This window comes from Sphaeramia orbicularis, chromosome 9 (assembly GCF_902148855.1).
Source record: "Sphaeramia orbicularis chromosome 9, fSphaOr1.1, whole genome shotgun sequence".
Lineage (NCBI taxonomy): Eukaryota > Metazoa > Chordata > Actinopteri > Kurtiformes > Apogonidae > Sphaeramia > Sphaeramia orbicularis.
The window spans coordinates 13,703,439-13,720,208 of record NC_043965.1 but is presented as its reverse complement, the minus strand read 5'-3'; the positions used below and the strand labels follow the sequence as shown (position 1 = coordinate 13,720,208).

At 38.8% G+C, this 16,770-nt stretch overlaps 1 protein-coding gene across 1 annotated transcript; it reads left to right on the top strand.

Annotated features, from left to right (window-relative positions):
• Window positions 1-732: 732 nt before the first annotated feature.
• Window positions 733-16,316, top strand: shoc1 (shortage in chiasmata 1). Its single transcript, XM_030143240.1, has 27 exons — window positions 733-792; window positions 984-1,116; window positions 1,834-1,924; window positions 2,048-2,238; window positions 2,352-2,514; window positions 2,624-2,729; window positions 2,808-2,949; window positions 3,031-3,129; window positions 3,261-3,405; window positions 3,800-3,894; window positions 4,214-4,456; window positions 4,863-5,354; window positions 6,344-6,562; window positions 6,823-7,017; window positions 7,095-7,187; window positions 7,271-7,452; window positions 7,698-7,770; window positions 8,058-8,127; window positions 8,962-9,137; window positions 9,230-9,335; window positions 10,484-10,595; window positions 10,672-10,790; window positions 10,924-11,011; window positions 11,194-11,325; window positions 13,751-13,900; window positions 14,780-15,464; window positions 15,538-16,316. The coding sequence occupies exons 2-27, from the start codon at window positions 1,005-1,007 to the stop codon at window positions 15,621-15,623; spliced, it is 4,365 nt and encodes a 1,454-aa protein (XP_029999100.1). The 5' UTR covers window positions 733-792; window positions 984-1,004; the 3' UTR covers window positions 15,624-16,316.
• Window positions 16,317-16,770: the final 454 nt, after the last annotated feature.

Genomic DNA, 16,770 nt, shown 5'->3' with positions numbered 1-16,770 from the left:
GATGGTTTAGTCACAGAGTTTCTCATACCCAAAAAATGTTATGCTTTTCTTTCACAAATGTGGGAACGATGGTCTGAAATTGCGTTAAAATGTACAAAACAGTGCAACTTCTCTTGCCTGGCCAGAGCTCTGGATGCTCAGCACCCCTAAATCTCTGATCCTAGAATCGCCCCTGGCTCAGGTAATGCGAAAATTACTGAACAATAAACAAGCCTAGCTAAATACATATACACACATTTATTTCTTATGAAAATAAATGAAAAAACAAATGTGGATTCAAGTAAGAATTAGTAAACTGTGTTTCTAAAAAAAAATAAAAAAAATAAATAAATAAATAAATAAATAAAAATTGTGATTCGACAGCGCATGCGCAATGACTTCAAGTATTTCTGGGCTGAGCTGCTCTTTCCGCTTGTCAAAGACATTTTTAACGCTAACTTTAAATATTTTTTAATCATTAGCAATGTAAGTGATTTCAGTGATTAGTTATGTATGTTTATCATTATCAAACAAAATCCGTAAATTAATCTGTTATGTTTGTGCTACTTTATTGATATTTTCTTCCACAAACATTAGTTTGATAATAACAGATTAGCTAATTTCAGTATGCTAAATTAACGTAGCTTTTTATGATGAATTTGAAATTTTTTTAGGGAAATTAGGAAGCCGGAAACACTGTATTATATGCTGTGTGTTGACTGTATGTGGCTTTAAAGGACTGAAAATGGGAGCTGTTCCACCAGTGCTATATTCTCTGCTGTCGGATTCAAAGGCCTTGACTGTGTGTTTGAGGTGAGTTACGTTGTTCGTCCATTATTATTATTACTATAAAACGCTTTATCAGTAGCTTCCAAGCCAAAACTAATAAACCACTGATAGGGTTCTAATATCTCATATGAACAGCCCTCTGTAGGACATTTCAGAATACATTTTGATGTAATAAGTTAACATTATCTCATCGTCATTTTCTGTCCTGACTTCAGAGAACCACCAGCCTGAAGGTCATGATGAACCTGCTGGGACTGCCCACTCCTTACCTGGTACCTGGGGTCACTGACCTGTACCCCCACAGTGGAAACCTGGCTGAGACCACCTTCAGGACACCATGGGTCAGAGGTACACAGGATTTTAGTAGTCTAGACCTGTTCTAAGTGCTTACAAATGTGTAAACTAAATGCTTCTCCTGTGCACATTTTCATCATAGTAACTTTTGTGGGTTGTCTGTTTTCTGACACAAAGTTCAATTGCAGTAATTTAGTTAAATCATTTGGATATAATGATTACAAAAACAACTCTAGGCCACTGTGCTGGTTTTAATGTTTTTAATGGACTACATCTTTATTTTAGTGATATTTGCTTTGGAAACATGTATGACGTTGTATTCTGTGTAAATTTGCCTCATTGAACCCTGTCGTAAAATGTGAAATCAGAGCTGTACAGTACTGGTTTAACACTGAAACAGATCATGAATATCTGATAAATGCTTTGAACATTCTTATCTTACATAAGCGCTAAGATCCATCCTTATAATGCAGAGTGTCTAAATGTCACAGCCTACAGTAAAGCCAGATAACTAGTAGTGCCCCCCATTGGCAGGATCCTATCACTGAACCACGCTGTAATTCACAGACCTCCTGAGAATGACCCATTCTTTCACAAAAGTTTGTACAAGTAGACTGCATTCCTAGGTGCTTGATTTTATACATCTGTGGACATGGAAGTGATTGGAACACCTGAGTTCAATGATCAGGAGGGGTATCCCAATACTTTTTGCAATATAGTATGTGTACTTTCCAACTAAAGGATTTGTTTGCCTTTTTGTGTACTCGACAGGAAAGGTGATCTCCACTAGCAAGCTCTTTGTCAGTGGTTCTGTGCTTGATGACCTGGGAGTTAAAGAGCAGTCCGTTTATTTACCAGAAAGGTGCTCTCACTTTCAAACACACTTTACAGTTGTCTGCTATATAATCCCAAATGATTACAGTGAATGATTCATCTTATTAGTATAAAGTGTAAAGTTCTGATGAAAGGTTTTCCTACATTACAGATATAATGTCTCTTTGAGTTGTTTATATGATGCTGTGGAAGTGATACCCAGCTCTAATCCTGGCTCACAAAATAACCTGCACCTGGATGATTGTGACTGCCTTGTAAAAGAACTAAAGATCAACAACCCATGTCAGGAATCATTTTTCAAGTGGCCCACACACCAGATGAATCCTGAAAGTAACAACAAAAGTAACTCAGCAACCCTCTGTGTTTAATGTACAAATGTAACTAATTGCAAAAATGCACTAATCACACCAAAGAAGCTGATCTATATTAATAACCTATGTGTAAATATTTCAAAGGTCTCCTCTTTCCTGAAGAATACATGGATGTTGACTATGTGAAACAGTTTAAGAGACATTTACCAACACTCAAATCCAAACTGTCCAGGCTAAGGACACTTCCTGTGTCCGACCCTCTGCTGAGCCTGACAGGTGACATTATCTCTGAAGACACCATACTCAGGTGAACACTATCATCCATATTTATTTTAACTTGATGAGGAATGCACCACACTGACTTCAATGATGCGTTTATTTCTACTTTTTGTGCTTATGTGTATTATCCCTTTCAGACAGTGTGCATTTTATGAAGTCCCTCCTGATGTCCAAACCAGTGACAATATGACATCTACAAGGATTCATGAGGAGTTTTGTAAAGAGTCACTATTTGAAACAGAGGTAATTAAAAATAAGATAATAACCACACATGATTTGGTTAGCTACTTTAAATATTATTGATCTTTTATTTCTTTTTAGTCTCTGCTATTACCTGATGTTCTGGAAACCGTTAGCCTGGAGCGGGAAAACTGCACTGCCTTTTCAGATACTTGTGGACAAATGATAGCTACTCCTGTACAGCTAAATGAGGAGCTTTCAATTCTTAGTATGCTTCAAGATGGTGAGGAGGGAAAACATCTACTTTTATATAACACAGAAGAGAAAACAGACAAGCACATTTGACTTTCAGCTTCCTTTTCAGATTCTTCTATGTCACTGGATATTTTTAAGTTTGAGACACTTGAGGAGCAGAACGAAGACAGTAAACCAACTGGAGATATGACAGACTCAGAGTTAGGAGGTAACAATAGGGAAGGCATATGCACAGAGTAACATATTAGATGTTTTACACAGTGAATCAAAAGTAGACTAGGTTTTTAAAAAAAAAAAAAACATTACTTCTTCTCATGAAAGTTATCTGATAAAAAAACTTAATGCTTCTATCAGGACGAATGATGCTTCCAACTGAACTTGAGCTGGACCTGCCTCTGAGTCAGGCTCCCAGAACCCTCCAAACCAACATCTGTCTGTCCACTTCTGAACTCCAGAAAGACGATGTGCATCTGTACAGCCAAATGTGAGTGATTACTATAACACATCACTCTTGTTAAGGTGGTAATAAAGAATAATTTAAATTAGAGCTGGATCAGAAAAAGTACCTTGCAGTTTGTATTTATAACCAAAAGAATAATTTGGTACATGGGTTTTCTGTTTTTAGTTTGTCAGATGTGAAGATTTGATATTTTGCATCATTTTAATATGAAAATAAGGATACACAAACTAGTAAGAAATATATAAATATGGAGTAACAAAGTATCACAACTTGAAAATAGCACGCATATATCATACTGTAGGGACAACACCAAATTCAGTGTCAGACTTTTAAAACAACAAAGGAAAAGCCTTAGACTTTGTGACATTAGGAAATTAATGAGGTTGAAGAGTAGTGTGATTTAATGACTGTTCTGCAGATCTCTGAGCTCAGAAAGAGCTCAGAGGGAGATGGAGATGACACTTTGGAGAGCAGAAAAACACCCCACCTATGTGCTGAGCCTCCTGCTGGCAGGTAAGAACAAGTTCATGATTTTTAGTCATTAACTGTTTTTATGTAGTTTAGTGCATCAAATTATTCACTATATGCCTGCACAGTACAGTAGATGCTTATTAGTTCCTGGATGTTGTTTGCCACAAGAAATATTGCAAATCATCATGGCTCTAGAAACTTTCCTTAATTTTTTTTATTTTACAGCTTGTTTCTCTCTCACTACATTTTAACATCTTCAGTGGGATTCACAAACCTGAGTGCAGACATATTATAGGAAAAGCAGTGTTAAAGGATGCTTTTTAGATATAACTAATGAAATAAATCGAATCTTTTCTGACAGAGCCTCAGTTATATGGACCAGCTGATGATTTTCAGCCTCTGACAGAAGCCCTGAAGTTACTTAAATCGACAAAACAAAGTTTTGTCAGCATTGACAATAAACTGCATTCACCAACGGGAAGTGGAGTCAGACAGCTTTATGTGTGCAGCCCCTGTGAATTTACAGAGAGCATGACATCTGAATTCACCTCTTCAGGGAGAGATGATGAAGAGTTCAACAGAGTGTCACCTGAACATGAAGAGTGTGAGTAGTCAGGCTTTTTGGGGAGTTGCAGCAAATATTTTTGGGGTAAAAGTGACTGAATATAATAGTGAAAAATGACTAAATATATGTCAAAATAAAATAAATTTGAGACAACTTTTAACGTGTCTGGCCTCTAAAATGTGTAGATTTATAATTATAAATTTTGGGATTTTGGGCAACTGTTTACATAAAGTAAATGACTCAATAGCTTTCTTTGGATATTTTTGTGGCATTTTATTAAAAAAAAAAGACATTCTGTAAATAACTCACAGCCCTAATAGGAACTAGTGTGTTTTGCGTCTGTTGGTTTGAACAGTTGATCTTGTTTACAAGCTTTACATATTATGATTGTTTTGGGATAATAATCATATAATATTCCTGTTTTCTTCAAATAATTGCCTCTTAGTTGCCATCAAAACCATCCTGAAGAATCCCACACACCAATCTCCATCGCCTCATCTGAAGAGCTCACAGTCTCCTGCAATTAATGTCAAAGTTGTTAAGGATGATGACACACATCCCAAAAAGAAAGCCAAGACACAAGCTATCGCCGTATATAACGGAGAAGGAAACACTGGAATCCCACAATTTCCAAACCTTGCTGTTTTCAACAAGAGTAGAAATATTGTGGACCAGATGGGTGTTGAAACCACCTCACCAGTTCATAAGACCAGCATCAGACACACTGCAGCTGATGAACAGGAGAATCGATCACAGTTGAGCTCTATTGAACAGGCTGTTGCCTTCAAAGTGAATATGAAAGACACTCACAGAGGTACTGTGGCAGCCAGATGTCAACCAGACAAAGACCTGGACCCACTGTCCAGTTTCATCATGCTGAGATCCTGGCAGACCACTCCTGTCACAGCAATACCTCAGAGCTGTACCATCACTGCAGGTAGCGACAAACATGGAGCGGCAAAATGTAGTTTATACTTTGGCACTATCTGGTGGTCATAGCAAGAATGACACTAGTAGACAGCAACACATCCTGACAAAGTGAAAAGTCAAGAGCAACAATTACACTGAAAATATTAATAGCCAAGGGTGTTCTGGGACCACATACAACTCAATATGATCTCAAGTAAAATAATAACATAATAACCTATAAGTAATGACAACTCCAAATTTTCTCCATGGTCTAATGTGAAAAATGTATGTTTTTAAACTATCCTGTCACAATAGTATGTGAATAACCTTGACAAATATGAGAAACTTGAAATTTCTGAAGGAAAATAAGTGCAATTTTAACAATGTAATGCCTGCCACTAAATGTTTTCTGCATTTTTAGACTGTGTATTGACTGTAAATTGTGTTAATAATAAACTGTGACATAATATTGTTGAAATTGCACTTTTTTTTTTTAAAGATATTTCAGGGAGTACATGGTTGTTCAGGTTATTCACATTTTCCTAAAGTAATTTAACTTTAACAATAAAACAGAGAAAAAATTGATTGTTATTTATAGGTTATCATAACTGTTATTTTACTGGTCCAGACCTCTTGAGATCACATTGAGCTGTATGTGGCCCCTGAACTACAAGTTTGACACCCCTGGTCTAGACTGAACCCAATATTACAAAACACATTAAATGATATTTGCTCAGGTAAACATTATACAAAAAATAATAACCACTCTATTTTTGTTTTAAAGTTGTTATTATGTATTTGTCATGTGGAGTATTTTAGTCCAACAGCAATTATTTAAAAAAAAAAAAAAAACTGTTAAATTTCTAACAAAGCCTCAAGCAGCCACTGGAGAGCCTTTGAAGATATGTCTGTGGCTTGGTTTCAATAGACTATTCAGCACTGAAAATACTCATTAGTTAAAGCACCTTTTAGATGCATGTCTTTCTGTGATTTCACTTCAGCTCTTCTGTTTCACAGTTCCAGAGGAAGTTCAACAAACATCACAGCCTAAGCTGCAGCCTTCAGATCAGATGCAAAGACTGGATAGGATATATGGGGGTGCAGCTGTGTCAGGAAATGCTACCAGGGAGCACAAAGCGGCTGGTCAGCCAACAGGTCAACTCATCAGTCATCCTGTCCATCAGCACATCCCTCAGGACAGAGGGGACAGCAGAGTCATACAGGTCCAAGCTAGCGGTATGGCACTATCACCACTTTAGATTAAATGACTGTGCATTTACTCAGGAGTGAATTAACTCAAATATGTAGGTTTTAAGATCTAACGTTTCTGTAGCACTTGTCAGTTTAAGTGTTTCTCTGTTATAGCCCTGCTGTGCATACCAACATTTCAGTCTTTTCGGAATTAAATACAAATTTTCATTCAAATCAAAGACTAGAGGAGTGTCTTTGTTGCATCATGTAATGGATAGGATTGTTGTGTTCATGGTTCCTTGCAGACAGCCAGCGTCATGCCTACTATGAGCTGCTGGCCTTTGCTCAACCCTGCCTGAGCTTTTCCAGGCAGCTGGGGCTCAGTGTCCAGGTCTGGGGAGACTTCAGCTGCCTGGCCTCGGACCAAACCCACTTCCTTCTCAAACAACAGGAGAGGGCGCTCTGCGGGACAAGTTCTCAGAGTACAGAGCTGGTCAGAGGTAACAAATGCCATTTCATCTGGTTCACATGGAAACCATGTAAAAATACCATAGGTGATCCAACGTGTTATCTGCAGATCGGGAGCTGCTTGTCAGCCAGGTGGCTCTGATCCATGTCCTGGTGACGCTCAAGGAGCTGCTGCTTAAGTGTGACCTCAGTGCTGCTGTGGGTAAGTCACAAACTACAGCTGTTTGCAAACCCACACTGTACAGTAACATAATTATATTTACAGCCTTCTCTGTATTCGCTTAGATTATCTCAGTAGGATGGTAGAGGTGTATGCAGAGAAGAGTCTGAAACAGCTGTTGAAGAAACTTAAGATCATCCTCTACCTCAGTCACAAAAACCAGGAGACCAGCATCAAACTGGTGGAGCTGCAGCGGCTGCTAGACATGTGGCTGCAAAACAGGAAAGAACAGGATCTCAAAGACAAAGTCAGTCTTCATGTACTTTTTCTTTCTCTAATATTGAAATTATACACAGTGAACCTTTTTATTTCCTTTCTTCATTAGAGGTAAGCAAAGATAGAAAATGTATAATACATCTAAAGTGCAGCCATATTCACACAATCTGGAGCTCTAAAGTTAAATTTTACTATTTACTTTATTTCCATGTGCATATTTTATACAACACTGCTCTGCCTTTGGTTCATGTTTTTTTTTTGTTTTTTTTTTTGCAGATTCTTCTCATAATAACAGTTGCCACTGATGACACCAAATCAGTTATCATCAAAAGTCTGAACCAAGTGGCAGGTGATGTCATCAAACATCTCGCTGTTTCCCCATCAGATTCAGTTTTAGCAAATGTATATGCTTTTACACTGAACATTATCAGCCTAATATCAGCAGTTCTTTAAATAATGTACAGAACTAGATATACAAACCCTGGTTTTATGATCTCTTTAATTCTGGGACATGGCTAGTTGCATTTACTATGGCAGCTGTTACCAAGAAATAATGTACAGAGCTGTTTGTGACAACACTGCTTTGTTGCACACGATATCATACGTTTGTAAAAATGCATGTTTTTTCCCATTAAGGTTTAGATGTAACTGCACTTTGTCCTGAGGAAAACAAGACCAAACTGAATGGTGCCACTGTAGTCTGCAGGTGGGTTTGTTGTGTAAACATGCACAATTGTATTTTTATGTGCACTGTATGGTTATTTCAGCAACGTCATCACGTTTCATTCAGATTATTTACATGAATGTAATGTGTAAGTTTCATATCATTCCAGTTGTTAAATGTTGTCAGGTTGAGGCAATTTTCACTCTACAACTTAAAGTAAAAATCACACATTTGCCTAAAGGGGTTTTACTGTCAGTATGGTGTACACCACCCTGTATACTGAATCATCATTCAGATGAGTAAAAAAAAAAAAAAAAAAGTCCTTTAAAGGGGGAAGAAATGGAAGAAACCTTTAAGAAGAGCATTAAAGGAGGGATTCTTCTTCCAAGATGGACTGTAACCAAATTACAGGAAATTACATTATGGATAAATACATGCGTATTTTATATATGTATAATAAACTGAAATATAATCTTAGAGGATGAAAGGCAAGTTCTATGTCCTGCTAATGCATAAGAGTTGAACCACACACACATCTGTCACGATTAAACTTTACTCTGAGTAAAAATATAATCATGACAAGACACCAAATCACAAACCAGAACACAGACAGAGATATTAAACAAAATTATTCATTTGAGATTTCCATTAAATATTAATGAATGGCAGTGATTCATCATGTTAAACACCTTTCAAAGCTGTTTTAAGTTCTACAACGGCAGCTCTTTCACATTTGCCTTGGCTGTGCTGGGACTACATCCCTTGACCCTGTGTGGGAAAGTAAAACAATTGCCAGGGGTACATAGTAAGAGGAAATTGTTTAAGCTGCTCTGTTGAACATAGTGTTGTTTTCACACTCCCATCCTGTTTCACCAGCGTGTGCAACAGTGTGTGTGTGGTGGTGTATGAGCAGCATATAGGCCCTGACTTCCCCTGGCACTGTTTCTCTGTGGTGGTGGAGTACAACCACCCAGGCCAGTCTCCATGGGCTGCAGTGTGCAGAGAGAGGAAGATCAGCCACGTCACCTTTAACACCACCCTACCCGACAACGGTCCAAGAATACACACTCCAACATTTACACCATGTAGCGATGTGTCATCATTTTTCTCAAAATGTTGTGTGTCTTTGTATTTGTCCAAACAGAGATGGAGAAAACCTCTTGGAGTCTGAAGGACAATGTTCCTTATGTGTTGTTTGTGACAGAAGGACTCTTCAATTGTCCACTGCTGCTGCAGACACTGGAGTCAATGTAAGCACTGCTGCCCAGTGCACTCACCATGAAACCAATAAATAACGAGATGAGGCAACATTTTTTCAATTAATTAATGACATAGCTGACATTATTTCACATGGTAACAAAGAGAAAAGGGTTAGCACTAGGAAACAGCTTACGTATAAAAAAAATAAATAAATAAAAAAAGAACTTAAACACCTGCAGTTCCTTCAGAAGCAGGACTAAGAATAGAGCACTTTAAACCAGGTCAAAAATCGTTACAGTGGCCTCCAGTTACAGAACAGATGTTAAAGTGCTTCTACTAGTCAGCTGGATGGTTTAGGTCCAGAGTACATTAGTGATATGTTTAAGGAACCTACACTAAGTAGGACTCACAGATCTATGACCTCAGCCCAGAGTCTAGACTAAACACAGAGATCCAGCATTTCACTCTTATGCTGCAAACAACTGGAACAAACTGCCAGTGGAGTCTAGAATTTTTGTCCAAATGTAGACATTTTTCCATACAGGTTGAAAACATTTCTCTTCTCATATACCTATGAATGAAATCTATAACTTGCACTCTATTCTTATCACACTGTAAGATACAGATACGGACAACTTTATTAGTCGCCAAGGGGGCAGTTCAGTTCAAGCAGTTCCTAAACATAGAACACCACACCACCAACAACAGCGACAACAATGACATCAAGCAGAAGGCAACTGACAATAGTACAACATGTCAAAGACACCCCAGTCAAGTCATTCTTAATGTTATGTAATGTCTGGAGGTCTGTTTATTCTTCTAGTCATTTTAATATATATTTTTTAAAATTGTTTTATTCTCTTCAATTATGGGTTTACATACTCTGTACTATAATTATATTTTTAATATTTTAGTATTTACAGTTTGAGAACTTTTTTTTTTCTTTCCCTCTGATAATCCCTTTATTTATAAAGTATCTTTAATTGCATTTGTGTATGAAATAAACTCACCTTACTCATCTGGTCAACATCACCTTTACTACAAGTAGAAATTTATTTATAGTGTAATAATGTACATAGGACCATAAGCCAACCCACTTAGTTTGTAATTGAGTATTCTGCAACTGTTTTATATTAGCTTAGTTTTGGTGATGTTACATACCTAAACTGGTGTAGCTCATCTGTGTGTTATATTACAGGTTTAACGTTACTGTGCTGGAGAGGAGCCACAGTATGAGTCTGCAGATGTTGGGGGGTACTCATCAATATGCTGTGATCACAGTGGATGAAAGCACCGCTATCGTCATTCAGGTACTGGAGATGAAAAGAACCCGCTTCAGTGAAAAGGTTAAGTAAAACCTTCAGCTTGTCCCATGTTTGTGTGTAGAAGCAGGATGAGCTATGTGAGGACCAGGCCAGTGAGGGATTAGTGATGAGGCTGAGCGCTCTCTCTCTGCAGTACAGCTCCTGCTGGCTCATCCTGCACTGCCCAGACAGACAGGGAGGGTCAGTGTCCACACAAACCTACACTAAATACAATCCCATTTCATACAAACACAAACCTACACTAAATACAATCCCATTTCATACAAACACACTAAACATCTCACCATCACTGCTTCTGTCTGTGTGAGAACAGTTTATCCAGGGAGGCTTTCAGCAACTTAGTGCTGGTTTATTCATCTCTGGTGCTCTTTGGCATGAAGTCTGAAGATTTAGAAGTAAAGGTAAAAAGCATCATTTATTGTTATGAACTTTTTGAGATATTATTTTGTTGTTAAATTCAATAAAACAGAACATTTTAGTCACTCCTGTAGATACATCTCCATCCTAACTAACTGTAAGTTTAGTTACATGATTACAGCTGTTGGAGAAAAAAACCCAGTTAGGCCCTTATTGTGTTTATCAGGTGCTGATGGTGTCAGAGGTGGTGGAAATGGCAAAGTGGATCTGTGAGATCTGCTTCCACAGCCTGATGGCCAGTGACAGGGACCCAGTCAGCTTCCTGGACAGAGACTGGCTGAGTGTGATGGTATCGCAGGTGGGCACGACAGTAGGGTTTTCCCTCCCATTATACGGTGTAGATGCAATACCCCAAATATTCTGAGCATCACCTAAACCAAATTAATCTAAAGTCAGCTAAATTACTTTTCCCAAATGTATTGATTTCTTCAGCAAGTTTTCTTTATCTGCTCTAGCTTTTACAAAGTTATATAGATTTGCTATAAATATGTTTGAAAACTGTATATTTTACCTGATTAGCCAAGTCATGTAAAATTGGGGTTGGACAATATAAGCTTGGCTGCTTCTCATTCCATTTCAGACATACTGTATAGTGTTGTTAAAGAGCCACAATTAAATAGTTGTACATTGTGTGGCTTCTTTTTTGGGTTAACTTATTGCCTTCAGTGTTTTGGAGTGTTCTGTTTAAATTTATTTCTTTCGCCTTTTGTTCACCTTTATATTTTATTCCTACTTATGTTCAAAATAAAGTTTATCATTATCAAAAAAAAGAAAAAAAAAAAAAAAAAGATGTGAAACTATATTTTATTTGAAAACATTTTCTTGCCTCATTGTCCACTAAATTTCAGTTTAAAGTGCTGGAACCCAGACAGCACCTAAGCCCTTTAAAAAACCGAGTGAAAAGCCTGTGGAGACTGAGAGGTTTTCAGGAATTCTTGTGGGTTGGGAATCAATTTTTAGTATTCATCATGTGACAGGAAAAAAGTCACAGCCAAAAAAGGAACAGACAACAGTGGAAGCCATACCAATAAATACATTTTTATACAAAAATATGCTGTTTGAACATGAATAAATTAGAGTAAATAGACTGTGCTAGACTGGTTCTCCTCTTACCTGACTGGCAGAAGCTTCACTGTGTCAATAAACAACTTCCAATCTGACTCAGCGGATCTACTGTGTGGTGTGCCCCAAGGCTCTGTCCTGGGACCAGTGCTATTCTTACTCTATGTCCTCCCACTTGGCCACATTATCCAACACTATAGTAATGTCTCCTATCATCTATTCGCGGATGACATCCAGATATACTGCTCCTTTAACTCCTCTGAGCCCCACAAACTGAGTTCCTTAATCAACTGCTTGTCAGAGCTGAAGCAGTGGCTAAATGATAACAGCCTCCAGCTGAACTCCAGCAAAACTGAGACCCTCATCATTGCCCCGGATAGCGCAATCCCAGGGATCAAACATCACCTTGGAGACCTGAGTTCCTCGGTAAAGACAAAACTGAGGAATCTGGGTGTCATCTTTGACCAGGACATGTCTTTAGAATTCTACTCCAAACACCTAGTCAAAAACTGTTTCTTCCACCTACGCAACATCTCCAAACTCAGATCTATGGTGTCCACAAATGAGCTCGAGATTATCGTTCACGCTTTTGTATCTTCTCGCTTAGACTACTGCAACAGCCTGTTTACATGCTTGAACAAGAAGGAGCTGGCCCGTCTACAGTTTGTCCAGAACTCTGCTGCCAGGCTCCTGACCCGCACAAACAGGAGAACCCACATCACTCCCATTCTTAAATCTCTCCACTGGCTCCCTGTTCTATATCGTCTTCATTTCAAAATTCTTGTGCTAACTTTCCGGGCCCTACATGGCCAGGCCCCTGCATACATTGCTTCCCTGATCCAGCCCTACAGCTCGACTTGTAGCTTGAGGTCTTCAGGACAGCACTTGCTGATGGTTCCACGGACCTGTTTTAGCACACGCGGTGACAGGTCTTTTAAAGCTGTGGCACCACGTCTATGGAATGACCTGCCTCTACACCTACGGTCCATGGACTCTGTAGAGAACTTTAAGAAACACCTCAAAACCCTCCTGTTCAAAAAGGCTTTTTAGTCTCCCACCTGACCCAGGACCACCACAAACTGATTACACTCTATGTATTCATCATAACGTACTCCATGTGTCATCCCCCCCCAGTCTCTCTATATCTCTATCGCTCTCTCTTTTCTCCTCCTTTACTCTCTCTCTCTCTCTTTAACCCCAACTGGTCAAGGCAGACAGCCATCCTTCAGGAGTCTGGGTCTGCTCCAGGTTTCTGCCTGTTAAAGGGAAGTTTTTCCTCGCCACTGTCACCAATCACAAGTGTTTGCTCCTGAAGGATTCTGTTGGGTCTCTGTAAACTTAATTTGATTCTGATTTGAATTGATAAAGCACTTTGTGACTCTGTCTGTGAAAAGTGCTCTATAAATAAAATTTACTTTACTTTACTTTACTTTACTAAATACAATAAAATAAAAATTAAAAAAAACCCCACACATTCCTGGTTCCTGAATTGTGACCCCATTTTTATCTCCTTTCAAAGGCTAATGAGAATAAAATGTTTTTAATTTTAATTTTAATAGGATTCCTAACAGAGTAAATATCTCCTAACCTTCATCCATATCTTCAGTAAATGAGTATGTGTTCTGCTGTGTGTGTTTATAAATGCTTTCCTGTTCCTCCAGGAAGAACAGTGTTTGTTGCAGTTCCCTTGTATTAACCCTCTGGTGAGTCAGCTGATGCTGAGGCGAGCACCGACCTTACGGTGGCTCCTAGGGGCCTCACTGTCTCAGCTCAAGGACCTGCTCCCTGAAGTGCCATATAAAGTCCTCAAGGTGATCTGGGACACAAAAGCATATTTAATCTGCCATATATACAAGCCGAATATTAGTTTTTTGAATAGTTTCTGTTTAGCTTCCATAGCACTGTTCTATGATATTTATATAGATGTGGGATCATTTTAACAACAGATCTTTTCTAGAATTAATCAAATATTCATAAACATGTGAAAAGTAACTATTACTGAAATTCAGAGATTAAGTAAAATTAAGTTTTAATGCAGTGTTTTTTGCAGCTGAATTCACACTATAGTTGTATAATAATTCACTGATCACTATTAAGCCATTTTCAAGCTGTTAAACTGCAATGCTAAAACCTTTTTAATCCCCCCCAGTCATCTGACAAAATAAACATATGCATTCAGTAAATTATTGACAGCAGCTCTGCACAGATAGCATGGTAGGCAAAGTTGTATTAAATAATAAAACCAAAGACACTAATGACCTGTGAACACACACAGTGCCATTCTGCTGACTGATCACAAGTTTGGCTCTGTGTTTGCGTTGTGTCGAAATTGCTTAACGCACCCACCCCCCCACCCCCCTGGCTCAAGACATGGTGCAAAAAGATTAATAACATCAATATAACAATTAGGAATGAAACGTGAATCCTTGGTTTTGGGAGACAAAAAATTACTCAGGTATTTATTTTAAGTTTAATCTTTGTGTTTCAACATTTTGGGGGTTGATTGAGAGTCATCATGTCATTTTCGACTGTGACACATTTGGCCTGGCAATTTATCATCTTTTATCAGTTTTTCAAGGAAGAAATGGTAATTACCAGTAACAGACCCTACTCCATATTGTGATATTCATCTAGGCATGTTAAATTTGTTTAAGTGGCACTAAAGGCTCCTCTCTTTTTCATGTTTTTAGCTTTTTAGTGACACCACCTCTCTGTACACACAAACAACAGCCCCAAATGGGTTAGAGCACCAGGCAGCAATCACTGACACCGACCCCCGAATTGGGCCAAAAACCAGCCGCTGGATCTATACACAGGACTCTGACCCTGAACTTGATCCGTTCTGCAATCAGGATACTAGCTTCCTTTATGGGGCTGAGAGTTCCCAGGACAGTTTCTGCAAATCAGAATCAGCATACCAGGAATCTCATTTCAGGCTGGACCTGAGCTCTTCCTCCAGCAGTCCAGATACTAACTTGCAAAGGTGGCCCACTCCTGATCTGTGGAAGGATGAGCGGTGCAAAGCGGAGCTGGAGTGTTCAGGCTGGAGCAGCAGAGGTGGAACAGTTGGGAAAACTGTTGAGAGCGATCAGAGGCCTCCAGCGATCAACACCAACCTACAGTTTGTACACAGCAGCTACTACAGCCCATTCAAACCAGAGTCCACCCTCAGTTACAGCCCAGTCCTGCAGCAGAACGTTGTCAGCAAACATCTTATTTCCCACAGTCTGAGCTCGTCTCCTGCAGCGGTCACACTGTGGGGTTGTCCGAGCAGTGAGGTCACGACGAGGAGAACCTCAGCTCAGTATGGCTCTAAATGCTTGGCAGGAAGAGAGAAGAAGAGGGGTGGAGAGGTCCTGGACCTGGCTGGTACAGGTGAGTCACATCAGTCTTTCTGTGCTTGTTGAGTTCATTTCAAACAATTAAAAATGAATGTTTTTTGCCACAGACCTGACGCCACTGAAGAGGCAAAGACTGAGGTATGAGAGAGTGCCAGGAAGAAGTGACGGACAGACAAGACTCAAATTATTTTAAGCATAAATACTTTGTTGTTGTTTGTAAAGACAAAAGAGCATCCTTCGTAAATGTTAACATTTTGTAAATGTTCACGTTCAATTAATGAATACTCTGCCTGGTTAAGTTTCAGTGCCACACCAAGTCTCCCACTTTTCTCATAAATGTGTTGAACAAATACAGTTTTAGACAAGAGGAGATACTCACTTTTTCCAGTTTGTTTTTTTCAACAAGATAGAAGCAAAGTTTAAATCTAGGATTTTCACGGCCACACTGAGAAGTAAAGAAAAAAACTCATAATATTTTGAAGGACTTGTCAAGACTGGTTTTCTGTGAGGAAAATGGCTTTACTTGGTATTGATCACAATTCCCAGTTGAACGTAGTGTTTGCTGTTTGTATTTCATAAACAGAGGTTTGTTTACTGAAATAAAAAATATTCATACATTGTTTTCTTATATAATGATAAATGATTCTCAGAATATACACAATCTAGTCAATTCTGGTGTTTATTCTAGTGTTGAAAGGCTGTGTGGTGGAAGTTAGACTGTTTAAAGTTCACTATTATTAAAAAAATGTAAAAAGTACAGATATAAGTGTGTAAAATGCTGAATATAGGCTGTCGGGGTCTAACTGAATAAACTAGTACCATGTACCATTTACCTTTAGTGTACTTTTTAAAACTATTCAAGTAAATACTACAAAAAAATAATAAGTTTTGAAATGTAGGATTACAGCTGTGTCACATGTTGTTTGGCTTTGCTCCTTAAGGAGCATGCTCAGTAGTCAAAAACAAATCATTGAGTGAGCTGGGAGTGAGGGTCTTTCCCAGTTAAACTGATAAAGTCTCTCATTTTCGCAGCTCCAATGGTAGGGCTATTTTTTTTTTTTTCATTTAGTGAAGAAATCCCCTTATCGGCGTCTCTCAGCATGTGGAGAGAGCGCTTATCTTCACGAGCCAGCAGAGTGAAGCCAGCTCCCTCAGGAATGATCCCCAGACAAAGACGACCCCTGGGACATTGACTCCGAGCCTCCTCCTCCTCCTCCTCCTCCTCCTCCTCCTCCTCTGCCTCTGGACAGCCGGATCCACCACACTGGGCTGGCCACCATCAATAACCCGCCAGCTCTCTCTCTCTCTCTCTTTTTTTTTTTTTTTTCACACATCTCTGT

Coding starts and splice junctions, on each gene's coding strand:
- shoc1 (XM_030143240.1), top strand. CDS start 1,005: ATGATGAACCTGCTGGGACTGCCCACTCCTTACCTGGTACCTGGGGTC. Junction 3,130..3,260: donor GACAGACTCAGAGTTAGGAG/GTAACAATAGGG, acceptor GATAAAAAAACT/TAATGCTTCTATCAGGACGA. Junction 9,336..10,483: donor CTGCAGACACTGGAGTCAAT/GTAAGCACTGCT, acceptor GTTATATTACAG/GTTTAACGTTACTGTGCTGG.